Source organism: Anopheles bellator, chromosome 1, assembly GCF_943735745.2.
Source record: "Anopheles bellator chromosome 1, idAnoBellAS_SP24_06.2, whole genome shotgun sequence".
Classification (NCBI taxonomy): domain Eukaryota; kingdom Metazoa; phylum Arthropoda; class Insecta; order Diptera; family Culicidae; genus Anopheles; species Anopheles bellator.
In genome coordinates, this window is record NC_071285.1 from 336541 (window position 1) to 351008 (window position 14468).

Below are 14468 nucleotides of genomic sequence, written 5' to 3' on the forward strand. Positions count from 1 at the left end.
TAGCGTGCTGAATTATGGACATCGCCGGACAGGTTCGCGATCCTCGGGGAGATTAGATTGCCGGCAGACTGTGGCGCTGAGACGAAACGGCGTCGTTATGGATAATGTTGGCCATTTAAAAAATTTTAAATCCAGTCCGAGGTTTCTGTGGATTTTGCATCCTGTTTATGTGCTCCGCGGAGACTTACTTTGTCTACGACTGAGCTCTTCCCAACTTACGGTGTATTCCGTTGAGTTTGGGACCGTAAATTACAGTATTAAACAACCCGAAACAAATTGGTTTAATTAATAAGCATCTCGCCTTTTACTTTCAGTACACCCAGTGGTTCAGGCAAGGCAACGTTATCGAAACTGTGTCCAACTTCTTTCCTAATTGATTCATGCTGTCGTCGGTGATTGTTTGTGTTTAAATTAAAAAACTTCAACGCCACCGCCTATACAATGGTCGTCACAAATACCCGGAGGGCTCTTTAGTTTGCATGTTTTCGCAGAATTTTCCAGGCGACACACCCGAGAGAGAGAGTTTTCATTTAAATACTACTACAGCCGAACAACTGGCCACAATAAAACCGAAACAAAGTTTTCTATTTACAGGGCACCAGTCGCGAGTGGTGCCGCTGGATTTGGGTTCCGTTAAGGCTTTCTTGGGCCACCAGTTGGGTCCAAAAGGAGCATCTAACGAGAACACATTCCCGGAGCAATAAAAGTAAATGAATCTCCAAAGTGTACGTACCGTCGTCTCAGCAAAAATGCTGATTGTTTCCCGTGGCATAGGGCCTTGTCTAACCCGATTCCGGCTAAATATGGAAGCAGATGGAAACCGAGCAAAGCACATAACACACGCAATCGTTGCCTAATATAAAACATTAACTTATATCGTTTGCCAATGGCACCGTGGTGCGCGTTGTGAGAAAAAAAATCTCCCACTGTACACAATTCGCTGTCTAAGACGCTTTGTCTATGGATCCTTCCGTTGGTCCCGTTGTGGGAGAGATGATCGAGCGCGCTGCAAAATCGTGTCACCCTCGGAGTGGTCCCTCGGATCTCGGAGGCAACCTCCAAAACCCGAAACCGTTCAGCGCCAGCTCCGGGGACATGAATTATTCAGACCACCCTGTGTACTGATCCCGAAGCGACGGCGATGGCGAAATAGCGTCGCTTTATTATGCATGCCAGGCAAACACTGTGCTCGGAAGACGCTCGGAAATGAAAAACGGGCCGGGCCACTTGCATCAGCACTACTCTGGCGCTCAGCAGCAGCAGCAGAAGGTCAACTGCGAAGGGTTGCCCAGCAGTTGTTTATCGCTCGCAATTTGCAAACCGGTGGCATCCGGGCATCCAGTTCGTGTCACCATTCTGAACGATGGAACCACTTTTTCTGGAACCGCTGTGCCTGAAACCGACCTCGGAACGAGCGAACCTTGCGCTCTCGTGTTGTCTCGGTGGTTAACGACTTTTAAATGCTGCTCGATCGTTTGCAAAAAGTGATTTACAGCCAATGTTAAGATTAACCTTCAATGATGGGCTTAGTCATTTGCTTATATATTATCAGTGATAAATTGCATAGATTCTTTTCTGCGACACTCGCCATAGGGCAATTCTCGTCAATTCATTAGCAAATGGTTCACCTCTTCCCATTCTTCCCAATCTATTTATTTTTTCTGATCTTTCGACCATTAAATGATCCATCGGTACACAACAAGTTAGGATGCCTACGTGCATAATAAGATGCCTTATATTTGCTTGGGGTTTGTTGTGCTGTGTTGATGAAGGTGAATAAATAAAATTAAAGAACCTCTACTGGCCGGGAACAAAAAATGTAAAGAGCCGTCACTTAGTCCGGTGCGGCCTGGCCACTGGCAAACAAAAAAATGCTGTTAACTTCATCCTGATTTGTTTCGCTCAAATCCGTTCCGCTCGCCTTTTTTCCATTTCCGAGGCCCTTTTTTGAAGCCCCCGGACCTACTTCTGATCAAATTCCTTACGCACGGCACCAGTGTCGGGTCCTCTAGGGCCGCGTCGCGGAAGGTTTCATTGGAATACTATGCAAACATGATTACCAAATTCTCGGAACACCCTCCCGGGTTGATTGACCAACCGATTTCTTGGAGTCCCCCGACGCGACGCGAACTTGAAATGCAATGAATAAATCAAATCGACTGCTTGGCCCACAGCGTGCGATTGCGACGGAACCCAACCGAACCGGTTTGAGGTTAGGAAAATCGGCAGCGGCAGCGAGTTAAGTTGATTGATTTATGTTGTTAAATCTACGCCGTATACGCTGGCACCGGGTCGATAATTTTTCGTGGCGCGGATCGATAGCGGACTAGTCGCGCCTTTTAAGGGGCCGGGCCATAAATCGTTGTTAATAAATTTTCACCGGTTTTTCGTATGATAAACATTGCCCCTTGTTTCCCATGCTGCCTTGCTCCGTTGTGCCGCTGTTACGGAATCCAAATGGCCCTTTTTACTTCGCAAATTTTAACACAAATCAGGAGTACTTGTTTTTATTAGGGAAGCTCAAGATGGAAGGACGCCAAAAAAGTTGGTATTCTAATTTAGGAAAGTTTATCGCGCGATCACGCGCATTCGTAGGAAACAAAAGTCGGAAAGAAAGTTTTCCTTCTCGGAAAAATGATTGCGCCCGAAAACAAGAGCCGGCACCGGCCTAGAGATGGGGTTTCGGAGTTTTCATCCCGTTATCCGTAACACCGTGGCTGTTATTAATCGCTTACGGTGGGTGTTGCCGGTAGCTTAATTGTGAGCCGAATCGAAGTCAACGCAAAAAGGCACACGATGCGATGTTAAGCAGGTTAATTTTGCGATTCGCTGAACTGTAAAATTCATAAATCGAACCGTGAAATTGATTCTCCATTACGTTACGCTAGGCACTGTAATGTACGCCGCAGTTAGTTTGTTACCCGACGTACGGAACGCTAGCATCTCCCCGAAAAAGTGTGGGAAGCAAATTAACCTCAGCATCACCGTCAGCACCGATCGATCTTCATTATCTTCCGCCGCATCCGTTCTCGATCTTGCTGGGCCGACTAGTCTTGCTATCAATATTGTCGCTGCCACCTATAAGTCGTTGCGTGATGGGGCCTGTCACAACAATTTTCTTCGATGAAGGGCTCCGGCAATGAGAGGCTATCGGAAGCATGATTGATGAAGTCAACGCTCGTCAAACTTGTGGTCTTCCGTCGCCGGTCAAAGTCGGATATCGGACGCTGATGTTGCGGCGCGCGCTGTGCTGTGTTCACCTTTTTTCGGGAAACATTATCGTTTCAGAATTAAAACCAATTCTTCCTCAACTTGGTTCGTTAGCTTGCGCTTACGGAATTGTTGTTGAAATTTAATACTAGCTGTGGACCCTAGCTGGCCCTTAAATGTCGCCTCAAGATTAATGCCATCCCCATTTTTATCGTGCCAGTTTACACCGAAAGTTGGGAATAATTAAAAACACCCGTCCATCAATAACCCGGACCCATTAACAACGCATTAACGAGCCGCTGGCCGTCCTATTTTATAATCGGCCCGCGGTAAGCATTGCCATTAAAAGTACGTTTAATTTAATCGTCTATTTGACACCGAACATTATTACATCGCCCGGTAATCTAAGCAGGCAGGCTCTACTACCTTCCTCGCCGGAAATAAACTGATCCGATCCGGGCCGGAGGGTTTATTGATAACATAATGCTCTTCCGAAGGCCACCAGGCGTCTCCATCGGGGGTCGAGGGTCTTGAAGGTCTCTCGAAAGAACCGTCGGTGCAGTTGAGTGGAAAATTTTACGAATTTCCAACGGATCGGAACGCACCCCGGACTGGATGATACTGTTTATTGGTTGGTAACGAATTTAGAGGATTATAGCACCATAATAAGGTATTATCTGAAATGTGTCCCACAGAGAGCGCAAGAGAGAGAGAAAGAACGAAGCTGCTGCCGTCGAGGGCTGTGGACCATCAATGGCAGCAAAAGAATGATTACAGAAACTTCTTCGGTACGGGAAATAATGCCGCCACCGAGAACTGTCTCGAAGACAGCACCGGCAGACGCAATTGATTTGCGCTCCTCTTCTCAACGACCTGTGGTGGTCCCCGGGGGAAGCAGCTCCTCGTATGTTTTCGGCCCAGTCAGGCGTAGCTGGTGTTTGGGTTTCTTTTTCCTACGGCCACCGCGTTACGGAATTCCCGGAAAGGAACCGACCCGTTTGTGTTCACGTTTGGCTGATTGGAAGAATCATGTCTTGATTGTGTTTGGTCTTCCTTTTTTGCTGTGTATTTTTGTGTCCCACGAAGCAAAAACAAACATCAGCCGCAGCAAGTACGCATCCGTAATCCAAACTCAACCTCCGATGAGATCGCAACCGAAATGCGCGAACCAGCCATTTCAGATCAATAACAATCAGTGGCGGGGTGGCGAAAAGAAAAACGGATTCGTTAAGGGCGCATTATCGTCCTGTTCCATCGGTTTTTGTGCTGTCAACGTAAAATTGAATGCCGCACCTTGGCATATTCGATGGCAAATGTTTACCTTTCGATAACAGTTTTATCGTGGGCGAGCTGTGATGTGGATCAATTTCAAATTGGTTCTTTTACGACGCCACGCATCGGTCAATAATCGATTAGATCATGCGTGTTTTTTTCGATAGTCTTCAACGTTTCGTCAAATTGTCTGCACCGGTCATGTTGTGTGATTTCCGTTGGTCCCCTAAATATGCTTCCTTTTTGGCAGTTAAGCAACTCATTACAGTTAGTTTTTAGTATTTGTAGCAAACTCCAAAATAGATCCAACCCCAACAGAGGGCTGAAGAGCTGGCTTGAATATCTTGGATTCCACCCATTCCGATTCAAACGCGTTGGCTCAAAATGGCACTGAAGGCAGTTGCAGTCTTCATGGAATGCAACAAGCCCTCACACAACGGCGATACAGTGCATTCTTGGGAGCTCTGGCCGATGGTGTGGCATTCTTATCGTGTTCCAATAACATTCCGAACCTCTTTGCGAAGACTCCGACAATGGATATTGATTATTCAGGTAGCTCACATCGGGCACTGCGATTGGTGTTAAAAGATTGCCCGTTTCGAGACGTTACCTTAGGACACTAAAAAGTCCTTACTAATCCAGCCAAAAGTTGCTTTACATCCAACAATCTGCTCAATCATTCTGATGCGGGATTAAAAAGGCCTTCCGCTGCCGTACGGCGGTTGGTGGTATTCGGCAACGCTTCTCTTCTATCCCGGGACCGAACCCAAAACGGCCCCGACACCGTCCATAATTTATGATCATCCCAGGGTCGGAGCCGGTGGCTGGAGTTTGGGGCCCGTACGTCATTATGGAATCATCGAAGGGTTTTAATGTGGCGGCTCTGGTTGCTGTTTTTATTTTTTTTGCGTCCTTTCCAGGCAACCCACGGAACAAAACGGCCCTGAAGCCGGGCCACTCGCTGATGGACTGGATCCGGTTGGGTAACTCGGGTGTCGATCTGACCGGCACAGGTGGACGCGTACAGCCGGTAAACCATGCGGAACTGGCCAAGCACAATCGGCCCGACGACGCCTGGATGGCGATCCGGGGGAAGGTGTACAACGTGACGCGCTACATGGACTTTCATCCGGGAGGTAAGTCGTAAAGTTTCCCGTTTCCTTTGAGACTTTTATTGTATAGCCGCGTCAGGCGTGTTCAGATCTAATTCTTTCTTTAAATATTCCTGATGCCAATGTTTGACGTTTGTCGCATTTTTCACAGGACCCGACGAGCTGATGCGTGGCATTGGCAAAGACGCAACGAAGCTGTTCGACGAAGTGCACGCTTGGGTGAACTACGAATCGTTGCTGGCCAAGTGCTACATAGGGCCGCTGCGTACCACGGTCACCATCACGCTCACGGATAGCGGCAAACCGAACAGCAAGCTTCCTCCGCCGCCGCCCTCCTTCCTGGCCGTCAAACCAATCGTCCCCGCCCAAGCTGCGCCAACAACTAGCGCCGACGACCAAAGGGTCACGGTCCTGCCCGCGAGCTTCTCGAACGCCTCGATCGTCAGCTCCGACAGTGACGATTCGTTGAAGCTTTCCATTCCGATCGTCCCGCGATTCGATTGGATCCAGAAGACGGCCGACCTCACCCTGATCTTCTACACCCGCACCCTGGCCAACCCGGGTGTGATCGTGGAGTACGGGGAACGGGAGGACGACCCGCTCACGGTGACCATCCTGCTTGAGGCCAGCACACAGTATCGCTATCGGTTCCGGTTGGCCAACCCCGTTCGGTGGCCCTGCACGGTGCGTACTTCGCTGGAAACGGGCAAGATCGAGCTGACGTTCGCCAAAGCAATCCCGGCCCTCTGGACCGGCTTCGGTGAGATGGAGCACGAGCGAAAGGAGAACTGTGAGATGCAGCTGCACGAGTACGACGTGACGACGAGGCTCGAGATCACGCACGACTCCTGCGCGCTGCTGCTGAAACCCAAGAGTGATCGACTGCTGATGGTTACCCCGGTCGGGTATCACGTGTCGGTGTCGGCCTCGATCGATGGAGAGTACGTGTCGCGGAGCTACACACCCGTACCGCCCGGTTGCATCGGAACGGACTGTCCGATCGGCTCGGTGCCGTTGCTCGTCAAATCGTACCCGGACGGAAGCCTCTCGAAGCACCTAACACGGCCGGTCCCATTGGCCACGGCGCTGCAGGTGTCGCAGCCGAGCGGGAACTTTGGGCTGTGCAAACTGCGCCATCACAATCGGTTCGCGCTGCTGGCGGCCGGCAGTGGACTAACGCCAATGGTGGCCTTACTGAACTATCTGCTCGATCGCACCAGCAACCGGATGTGAGTAGTCTGCATGAGGTCGTCCAAGTCCCAGTCTCGTTCAGTATTGAGATCTTTGGCAGACCGGCAAACACAAGGACACATTAAAGAGGCTTGATGAATATTTAATTTAATTTACCCGAAGGCCGGCCTTCGTCAGGCCTTCGCCGACCTTTGGCGTATCAAACCGCTTTGGTTGACCTATACAACCGCATAATCGGCCTTATCCATTTTTAATAATTAGCCCAACGCGAAGCAAAGACTAAAGGATCTTGACTATTAATAGAATCAGACGGAAATGGTCCAGGTGAACTTGTCAGAATAATCTCGCTGTGGAGTACGTGTAAAGCTGCGCCAGGTTGACTGTTCTCGGCAGCTGATAAGGCATCGTGTTCTAGTTTCAAGTCCTAGTTATCGTTCAGCATCAGTGTGTCACTTCATAATTTGATAATGAATTTAACTGGCTGATAATTAAGTTGACATTAAACAGTGAACAAAGCTGTACCTTCAAGTAGAGCACCCTTCCAAACTATAACCCACTTCAAGCATGTCCCTCCCAAGTCTTAAGCAGTCTCAATACTAGTTAGGATTTAATTTGAATAATTAAAAATCGTGCAGCCCAAAACGGGAAGCAAACAGAACCGTCACGAGCGTAACGACACTTGATGCTACTCAAATGGATATGATAATTAACCGACAGGGAGAAAGGGTCACCACTTGGCCGACGCACGACTTATTTAACGGAAGCAAACACTATGCTGTCCGTAGCCTTGAAACGAGAGGCAGCTGATGCTGGTGGCCCCGAATTTTGCGGACTAATCCCCGGAACTTGTCAAAACTCATATATTTCTGTCATGCCCTCCGTCGGGCGGGCTTACGGAAGAGGGACTCTAATTGGAAAATGAACCCAATTAAATTAATTCCGGTTGCGGTCGGTTGGGCTTTCCAGATTGTGCTGATGTGAGGAGCCCGCAGACCGACCGACGCATATAAATCGGTTGGCTCGCATTTGGCAAACAATTCCCATTACACTCGGTGAGTCTGACATGATCCGGTGCCGAGGCAGTTACGAGGGAAGGACGTTTATCAGAAACGGACAAGTAATCATAGTTTTACTCTCCCGAAGATGGATTTCACAAGTTGCCTTTTCCCAAAAAGTCGGTCTGTTAGGTCAGTCATATTAATTCGATTAGATTCCCTGTTAAAGTCTAGAACATTTGCGATTACTACGGAGCGTTCATCGGAATTACTTCTTGTGGGTCGAACAATGCGTAAATTTATGCGAAACCAATGTGCCTCTGCGAAATGTGTCCACTTTAACGCTGACGCTTACTCACCTCCCAATCAACTTGCTTCGTCCACAGAGAACACATCGCCGTGCTGTACTTCAACAAAACCGAAGCGGATATCTGGTGCCGGGAGATGCTGGAAAATTTATGCAAAAAGGACAAAAGGTAATTTATCGCCTGCAAGGTGACGGTGTCTCCCGCAGCTCCCGCCGCACCATATTGCTGCTCGCAAACGGATGATTTTCTCGAGTGCCTGGTTTGTTACACACATCCTGTGGACCTCCCGAGAATCGCCAGCTCGCCAGGCGGATGTGTCGTGTTTTTTGGAGGCTAACGAAAAGAGGGAAACCATAATTCTATTGTTTTCCATCCATTGACTCTCTGTTTCTGAGGGGGGGGGGCCACCGAGGAGGGAACTCTCCGTGTCGGGTTGGGACTTAGTCGTCGTTCGGTCGTGAGGATGCGTGTAATCTATTGAACAGTTTGTGCTACATTATTCATGACCCGGGCCACACCAGAAACAATGGAATTATGCAACGCCACGCCACGATCGACCGTTGCAATCGCGCTGTGACAGCGTTGGAGTTAAGTAAATGGTGCGCACTTCGGAATCAATTTGAATGTGAAGCAATGCCACTCGTTTGATTAACGTTGTCCTTCCTTCTTTTCGGAGTACATCGAACTTGAAGTTCTACACGTTTATGTGTCCCAGGTCCACAATGCTTTGATTTGTGTTTCGAATTAAAGTGCGAATAAAATGTACCCGGAAAGTAAAACAGAAACTGAGACACGGAATCGGTGAAGTTGACAAATGACTTCCCAACTTCGACGCCCGTGGCCCAGGAGAGGAAGCAAACTTTGTGTCGGCTCGCTCGCCAAAACGGACTGGCCGGACTATTAGTCTAAGCAGCGGCATCACCGAAGGGATCTTCGGTGCCATTATGGCAAAATTGCTGAGACCGAAAAAAAACTCGTTATCACGATAACTATCTTCTCGACAAATTGACGTTTTTTTTGTAAGAAATCGGATCGTTCCAAGAATCTAGGAAATTAGCTCGAGCTAATGTGAGCCACTTCCATATTGATTGGCCATTTTCGTACATTTTTTATGTGGTGCTTGGGCAAAGTCGAGCAAATTTTACATTTTTTGCTCAGTCCCTCGAACCCCTAGACGAAACCACTGCCAGATTCTATTACTTTTGTTTGTAGTTCTGATATAAAATAAGGTCCTGACAGATGGCTGGACAGTGTTATTAATAGGAATGGTGCACGGTTTGCAATACTTTTTAGTGGCAGAAAGTGGCCAGAAACACCATCATTCTGCCTTACGTTCTGAATAGATATTTATTGCTGCCACATGATCTGCACATACCGAAGCCGGTCAAGTTCTCTCTCTCTCACCCACACATGCGCCCGTTCTTCTTCATGCTCAAAACTATTGCCTAACCGAAGGAAAGAGCCAGAAAACTTTGTCCATCCCATTTGCCCATCTGTGGTAGCGTGGGATGGGTGCCGGGTGCAGTGGTGCAGCGGAGTATCTTAAATTAAAGTGCCCATACAGGAAGCCCGGAGCGCAGGACGCTCCATCTCCCGACCACAACCTGTGTCCCACAATTACCATTCTCCGCCCGGTAGATGCTTTTAATCTACGTCGACGCGGTAGTTGGAGCCGATGGCGTACTCTATCACTCGTATTGCTGCTGGCCACCGACACCGACCGACCAGATCGGACTCGAGGCTATTCTCGGCATAAATTAAATTATCATATCGTCCGCAGAGGCGCCTGTGGTGGTTCGAGTCCGGCTTGTGATTCGGAGCATTGGATCCACCTAGGTGTTACCCGCGTTTTTCATTCAGCAGAAAGTGCCATCCTTCAGCTGTGCTTTAAATAATTTATTAAAAAGTGCAGAAACTGGCCGATACTTAAATTGGCAACTATTCAGCACTACGTGCTCCGGTGTCCGTTTGCTGCTAAATATTGCTACCCTGCACGGTCCTGATCAAGCATAAGTCAATAAATTGAGAACAAACGTGGCAACGACAACAGTGTAATGTACATCCTTCCGCATTGTCCGCTTGTCTCATCATCTGTCCCCCGGTTTCTCTCTCTCTCGTTCGCAGGCTAACGGTGGTGCATTACCTGTCGGAAACGGAACAGCCGGATATTGCTGTGCCGGACGTCCGCGCGCAAACGAGCACCGCCCATGGTCGCGTAACGCTCGACATCGTCCGCCAGCTGACAACGGGCGAGTCGCCGGCGTACGCGAGCTACTGCTGCGTCTGTGGCCCGAAACCGTTCAATGAGCTGTGCCTGCAGTACTTCGCGCAAACGGATCATAACCCCAAACATCTGCACTGCTTTCAGGGTTAGGCTGGCCGAACCCGATCCCGCCAGTGCGGTGCATTGTGATAGAGAAAGCCACGGTAACACTCACGTCGGTGTGTACCGCGGGAACCATATTGAATTTAAGCTGCGTATGTTTGTGCATCGGACGCGGGTTCGAAAGTAGAACATAAGCTTTTTAGGTCACGCCACACTAGGAGCTGAACAAAGGATTAACCACTAACCACTATGAACCAATTCGGAACACCAGAAGCACCAAGCACCAGCCAGTGTAGCGTAGATCGCCAGATAGATTTGGCATTCACTTCACGGTAGTCGCACTTTGTCGCTGTCGCTATCGTTTGAGGGACCCACCACAATCATCGTTTCTTGTTGTTGGCAGAATGTTGTATTATTGTCGTGTGGCAGAGAAGTACGAACCGAAACAGGAGGCAAACAAGAGCCACAATCGAACCAAACAGATACACACAGGACATACGGATGCAACGGATATGATAGATTGGGCAGAGCGCACGGGAGCTGTTTTTGTACATCATTATCGGATAAAAGATGATAGACTTGCCTTTCGGTTCTAAGTGGACAGCAAACTGCAACGCCTCCACCCAGCGGAGACACCAGCCTTATGTTCACCAGCTTCTTTTCTCGCGAACGGTGTAGGCAATATAAAAACGGGGGCCAGGGCAGCAAAGTACAGCCCCCAGCTGACAGAGTATACAACGGCCCCGATCTACGGTTTCATTTTTATTCACCTTCAACATGTGTTACCGTGGGCCACTGATGTTTTATAGAAAATTGAAATCCTTTACCCGAACCCCGGCCGCATTCTGGGCGGAGATCCAACAGCCAAAACACAGTGTATTATTACAGGATGGTCGCGGACAGAATAAATATAACGCCAGATGTCTATTTTGAAAACATGAACCTGCTTTATTTCGTTATCGGCTTATTGGTTTATCTAACGACACCGCCCGTGCCGGTTGTGTTACGGGTTCCCGGTTGGCCTTCGCTTTCGCTGGGTCAAAATGTCGCAATCTTCATCATATGGGTCACGCTGTTCCGTGTTGTTTCGAAAGAATAAGTGCTGCAGAGGGTAACGGCTACCCCAGCGACAACCTTAAGGCAGTTCGGTTCGGTTCTTACTATTCTAAATTATGCTAGAGATGTGCCGGCCATTCGCGAAGGCCTAAAGTGCCTTCTTCGTGCCTGCCACGCGGCGGAGCGCATTGGTAAAATTTGCATTATCTACTAAACCTAACGATTAAATTTACCTAACCTCACTGAGCCAATTCATGTCTGCGGTGTGTTTGGTGTGTTACGTCTGCAGGCTACCAGTGGTTGCGGTACATTGAGCTTAACCTAATTTTTGGCACAACAGTGTGTATGTGTGTGTGCTCGATTCGATTCTAATAGCAGCCCCACACAGCGATATACGATGGCCATTAGCACCACGCTTGTCCACCACACTTCCGGCGCGTCCTGGAACGTGACCAAACTATCAAACGGTGCCAGTCGAACAATAATTCTCCGCTGAAACATAAAACACGTACTAACCCGTGTTGCCGTTGGCGCACCTACTTCCGGTCACCCTACCGGCCAGGGCGGTTCAGGTAGCAGGACTCAGTTCAGGTAGCAGGACTCGTACGTCGGGACCATGTACTTGATGTTGATGAACGCGTCCTCGCCCCCGTGGCGTTCCAGCACCTGGAGCGTCTCGTCAATCAGGTCGCCCACGTTCATGTTGTTCTTCTGGCCGTAATCGATGGCGTCACCGGAGTTAACTGTGGAACGGACAGCAACGGATGCGATTCAGTGAGGTACCAGAAGGCACAAAAATATTGAGAAAAGGCTGTGCGAACATTCAGACAAAATGGCATTAGAAAATACTATTTCACCCAAAGGGGCTTCCTCTAGCCGTTTGTCCTTTAAAAGGCTCGGACAATAATTGGAATTGGCTTGATTTATGGATGGATGGAACTGCTATAGGGTACCGGGCGCCTCCATTTGATGCGACCTCATTACGATTACGTCCCGTCATCTCGAATCTACCGCATCTGTCCCCACTATGTGTTAATGAAAGCATTTATCAATCGACAAACGAGGCCACAGCCATTAACTTCAACCGACGATTGGGGATGGCAAGATGGCAAAAGAAATTAAGTGGCCCCACACAGCTAACGCGCAATACGGGGAACGGGGACAATTAAAAGTACATTCCCCCTTCGCTTGCGTGCGGTCAGTTGTAAATTTGAGCAAAGCAGAAAAGGGTCCATCAAGAGGAACTGCAATTAATGGATGCCACGGCGTGGCGTGTCGTTCGGTTCGTGCCTCGGCAAAATGCGTGACTTTTAAACTTAAACAACGGTGGCCCCATTAGTCGATACCGGATGGGCCGATCGACCCGATAGCGAACCATCAGAAACCCATCCTGCGGGAGACTCCTCGGCCCGGACACGCACCAATACTTACTGTTCTTCACCTTGTACGCGTTAAACATTGGCAGCAGCTGGCGGTAGAACGGGACCAGGGCCGGCCCTATCAAATCGGACGACATCACGAGCTGCTGGATGATTTTGAGCGTTACGCACATAACTTCCATGTTGCGCGTGTTGAGCGCATCTACGGAGCGGAGGACGAAATGGGACAAAAATTAACACGCAAACGGCCACTTGATGGCTCCTCCCATACTCACTCTTGATGGGGATAATTAGCTGCGGAATGACGGGATAGATCTTGTCGCCACCGTGGGCCAGCAGGTCCTGGACACCCTGCCTGGCGTACGTTTTGTACGGGTGGCGCGTCTCCGAGAGCCCGTCGAAGAACAGCGGCAGGTACAGGCCGTAGTCGAGCTTGTCGATGTCCACGGTCCAGGCGATCTTGTCGCCCCCGGTCAGGTACTCCATCTTGATCGGCAGATCACCCCGCTCGTAGTACATCCGGAAGGAGGTGGCCTTCGGCTGGATCATGTAGCGCTCTGCAATCGAACAGGACATGCAGAGAGCGTAACGAACGAAACGGCCACGGGACTACGTTACGTTTTTGGGTCTTCGGTGGCCCCATGACGTAGGTGTTCTTCTGCAGGGACTCGATGGAAAACGCAGGCACTGGGCGGAGCGCAGACGAGGCACTCTTGACGCTGCGCACGGGTCGGGCAACGGACAGCGACCGCACCTCGAACAGGAAGGACGCTGACGACGATTTGGTGGCCATGGTTTTACTACGGGAGCCCCACGGTACGACACGCCACGCTCGGACACCGGACCTGCCTTCTTGTGGACTTTAAAAAGAAAATCAATCGAAACACACACAGCGAGCGCACCCGGGGTCTTGGTCCTTCGCCCGAGCAACTAATTCCCGTTCATCGGGGGCGCCTCACACAGCAAACTCAAGGACTCAAGCTGGCGTGTAAATAATTGTAGCAAAATATAAAAATCACTACCCGCCGGGGCCACCGCCGGTTTTAATCCTTCGAATTTCTATCCACAAATTGACCCAACATGCGCCCAGCGCGCAGATAACAAATAAACAACAAGAAACCCAGGTCCGCCGCAGGAACTGCACAGCGCCTTTGGAATGCTTTTACATAAAGCCACTGCCTCTGCGCGGGCCGACGGAATGTGAAAATGTTTAGTTTTGGTACGGCGCCAAGGCAACCGTTAAGGACCGGGAAAACGAACGGAACGAAGCGGAAACGCCACACGGTTCTGACTTGTATGCAGCCTTGCGTGCGAGAAGCGTTGCCGTTGTGTGCAATGCTCTGGATATGATATGAAAATTCAGTTACAGGGTGTATCAAAAATTTGTGTTTATACGAGCAACGGTAAATCATCGTCGACAATTAATTTATAAGGCTATTTATTATACTTGAACGCGTGTATTACACACCAAATGTTATTTAAAACACACGCAAAGAAAACAAAGTTCCACTAATGGCGGGTCGGTAATCACTGGATCGATTACGAAATGGCGGATAGTTCAAGCAAGGGGCCTGCAAATAACTGACCCCAAAATGCGGCATCCGATCTGATATGGATGC

The 14468-nt window shown here is 49.3% G+C and overlaps 2 protein-coding genes across 2 annotated transcripts in view; one reads left to right on the plus strand and one right to left on the minus strand.

Annotated features, from left to right (window-relative positions):
* The window catches only part of LOC131205790 (cytochrome b5 reductase 4), a 32614-nt gene extending 21340 nt beyond the window's left edge, over positions 1 to 11274 (plus strand). Inside the window, exons 3-6 of the mRNA XM_058198043.1 lie at positions 5403 to 5618; positions 5746 to 6823; positions 8167 to 8256; positions 10213 to 11274. Coding sequence (XP_058054026.1) covers positions 5403 to 5618; positions 5746 to 6823; positions 8167 to 8256; positions 10213 to 10462 — 1634 coding nt within the window. The 3' untranslated portion in view covers positions 10463 to 11274. The remainder of the gene's footprint in view (positions 1 to 5402; positions 5619 to 5745; positions 6824 to 8166; positions 8257 to 10212) is intronic.
* A 778-nt stretch (positions 11275 to 12052) lies between these two features.
* On the minus strand, positions 12053 to 13642 carry LOC131205212 (parkin coregulated gene protein homolog). Its single transcript, XM_058197227.1, has 4 exons — positions 13468 to 13642; positions 13125 to 13406; positions 12902 to 13051; positions 12053 to 12213 (listed from the first exon to the last, which is right to left on the minus strand). The coding sequence occupies exons 1-4, from the start codon at positions 13640 to 13642 to the stop codon at positions 12053 to 12055; spliced, it is 768 nt and encodes a 255-aa protein (XP_058053210.1).
* Positions 13643 to 14468: the final 826 nt, after the last annotated feature.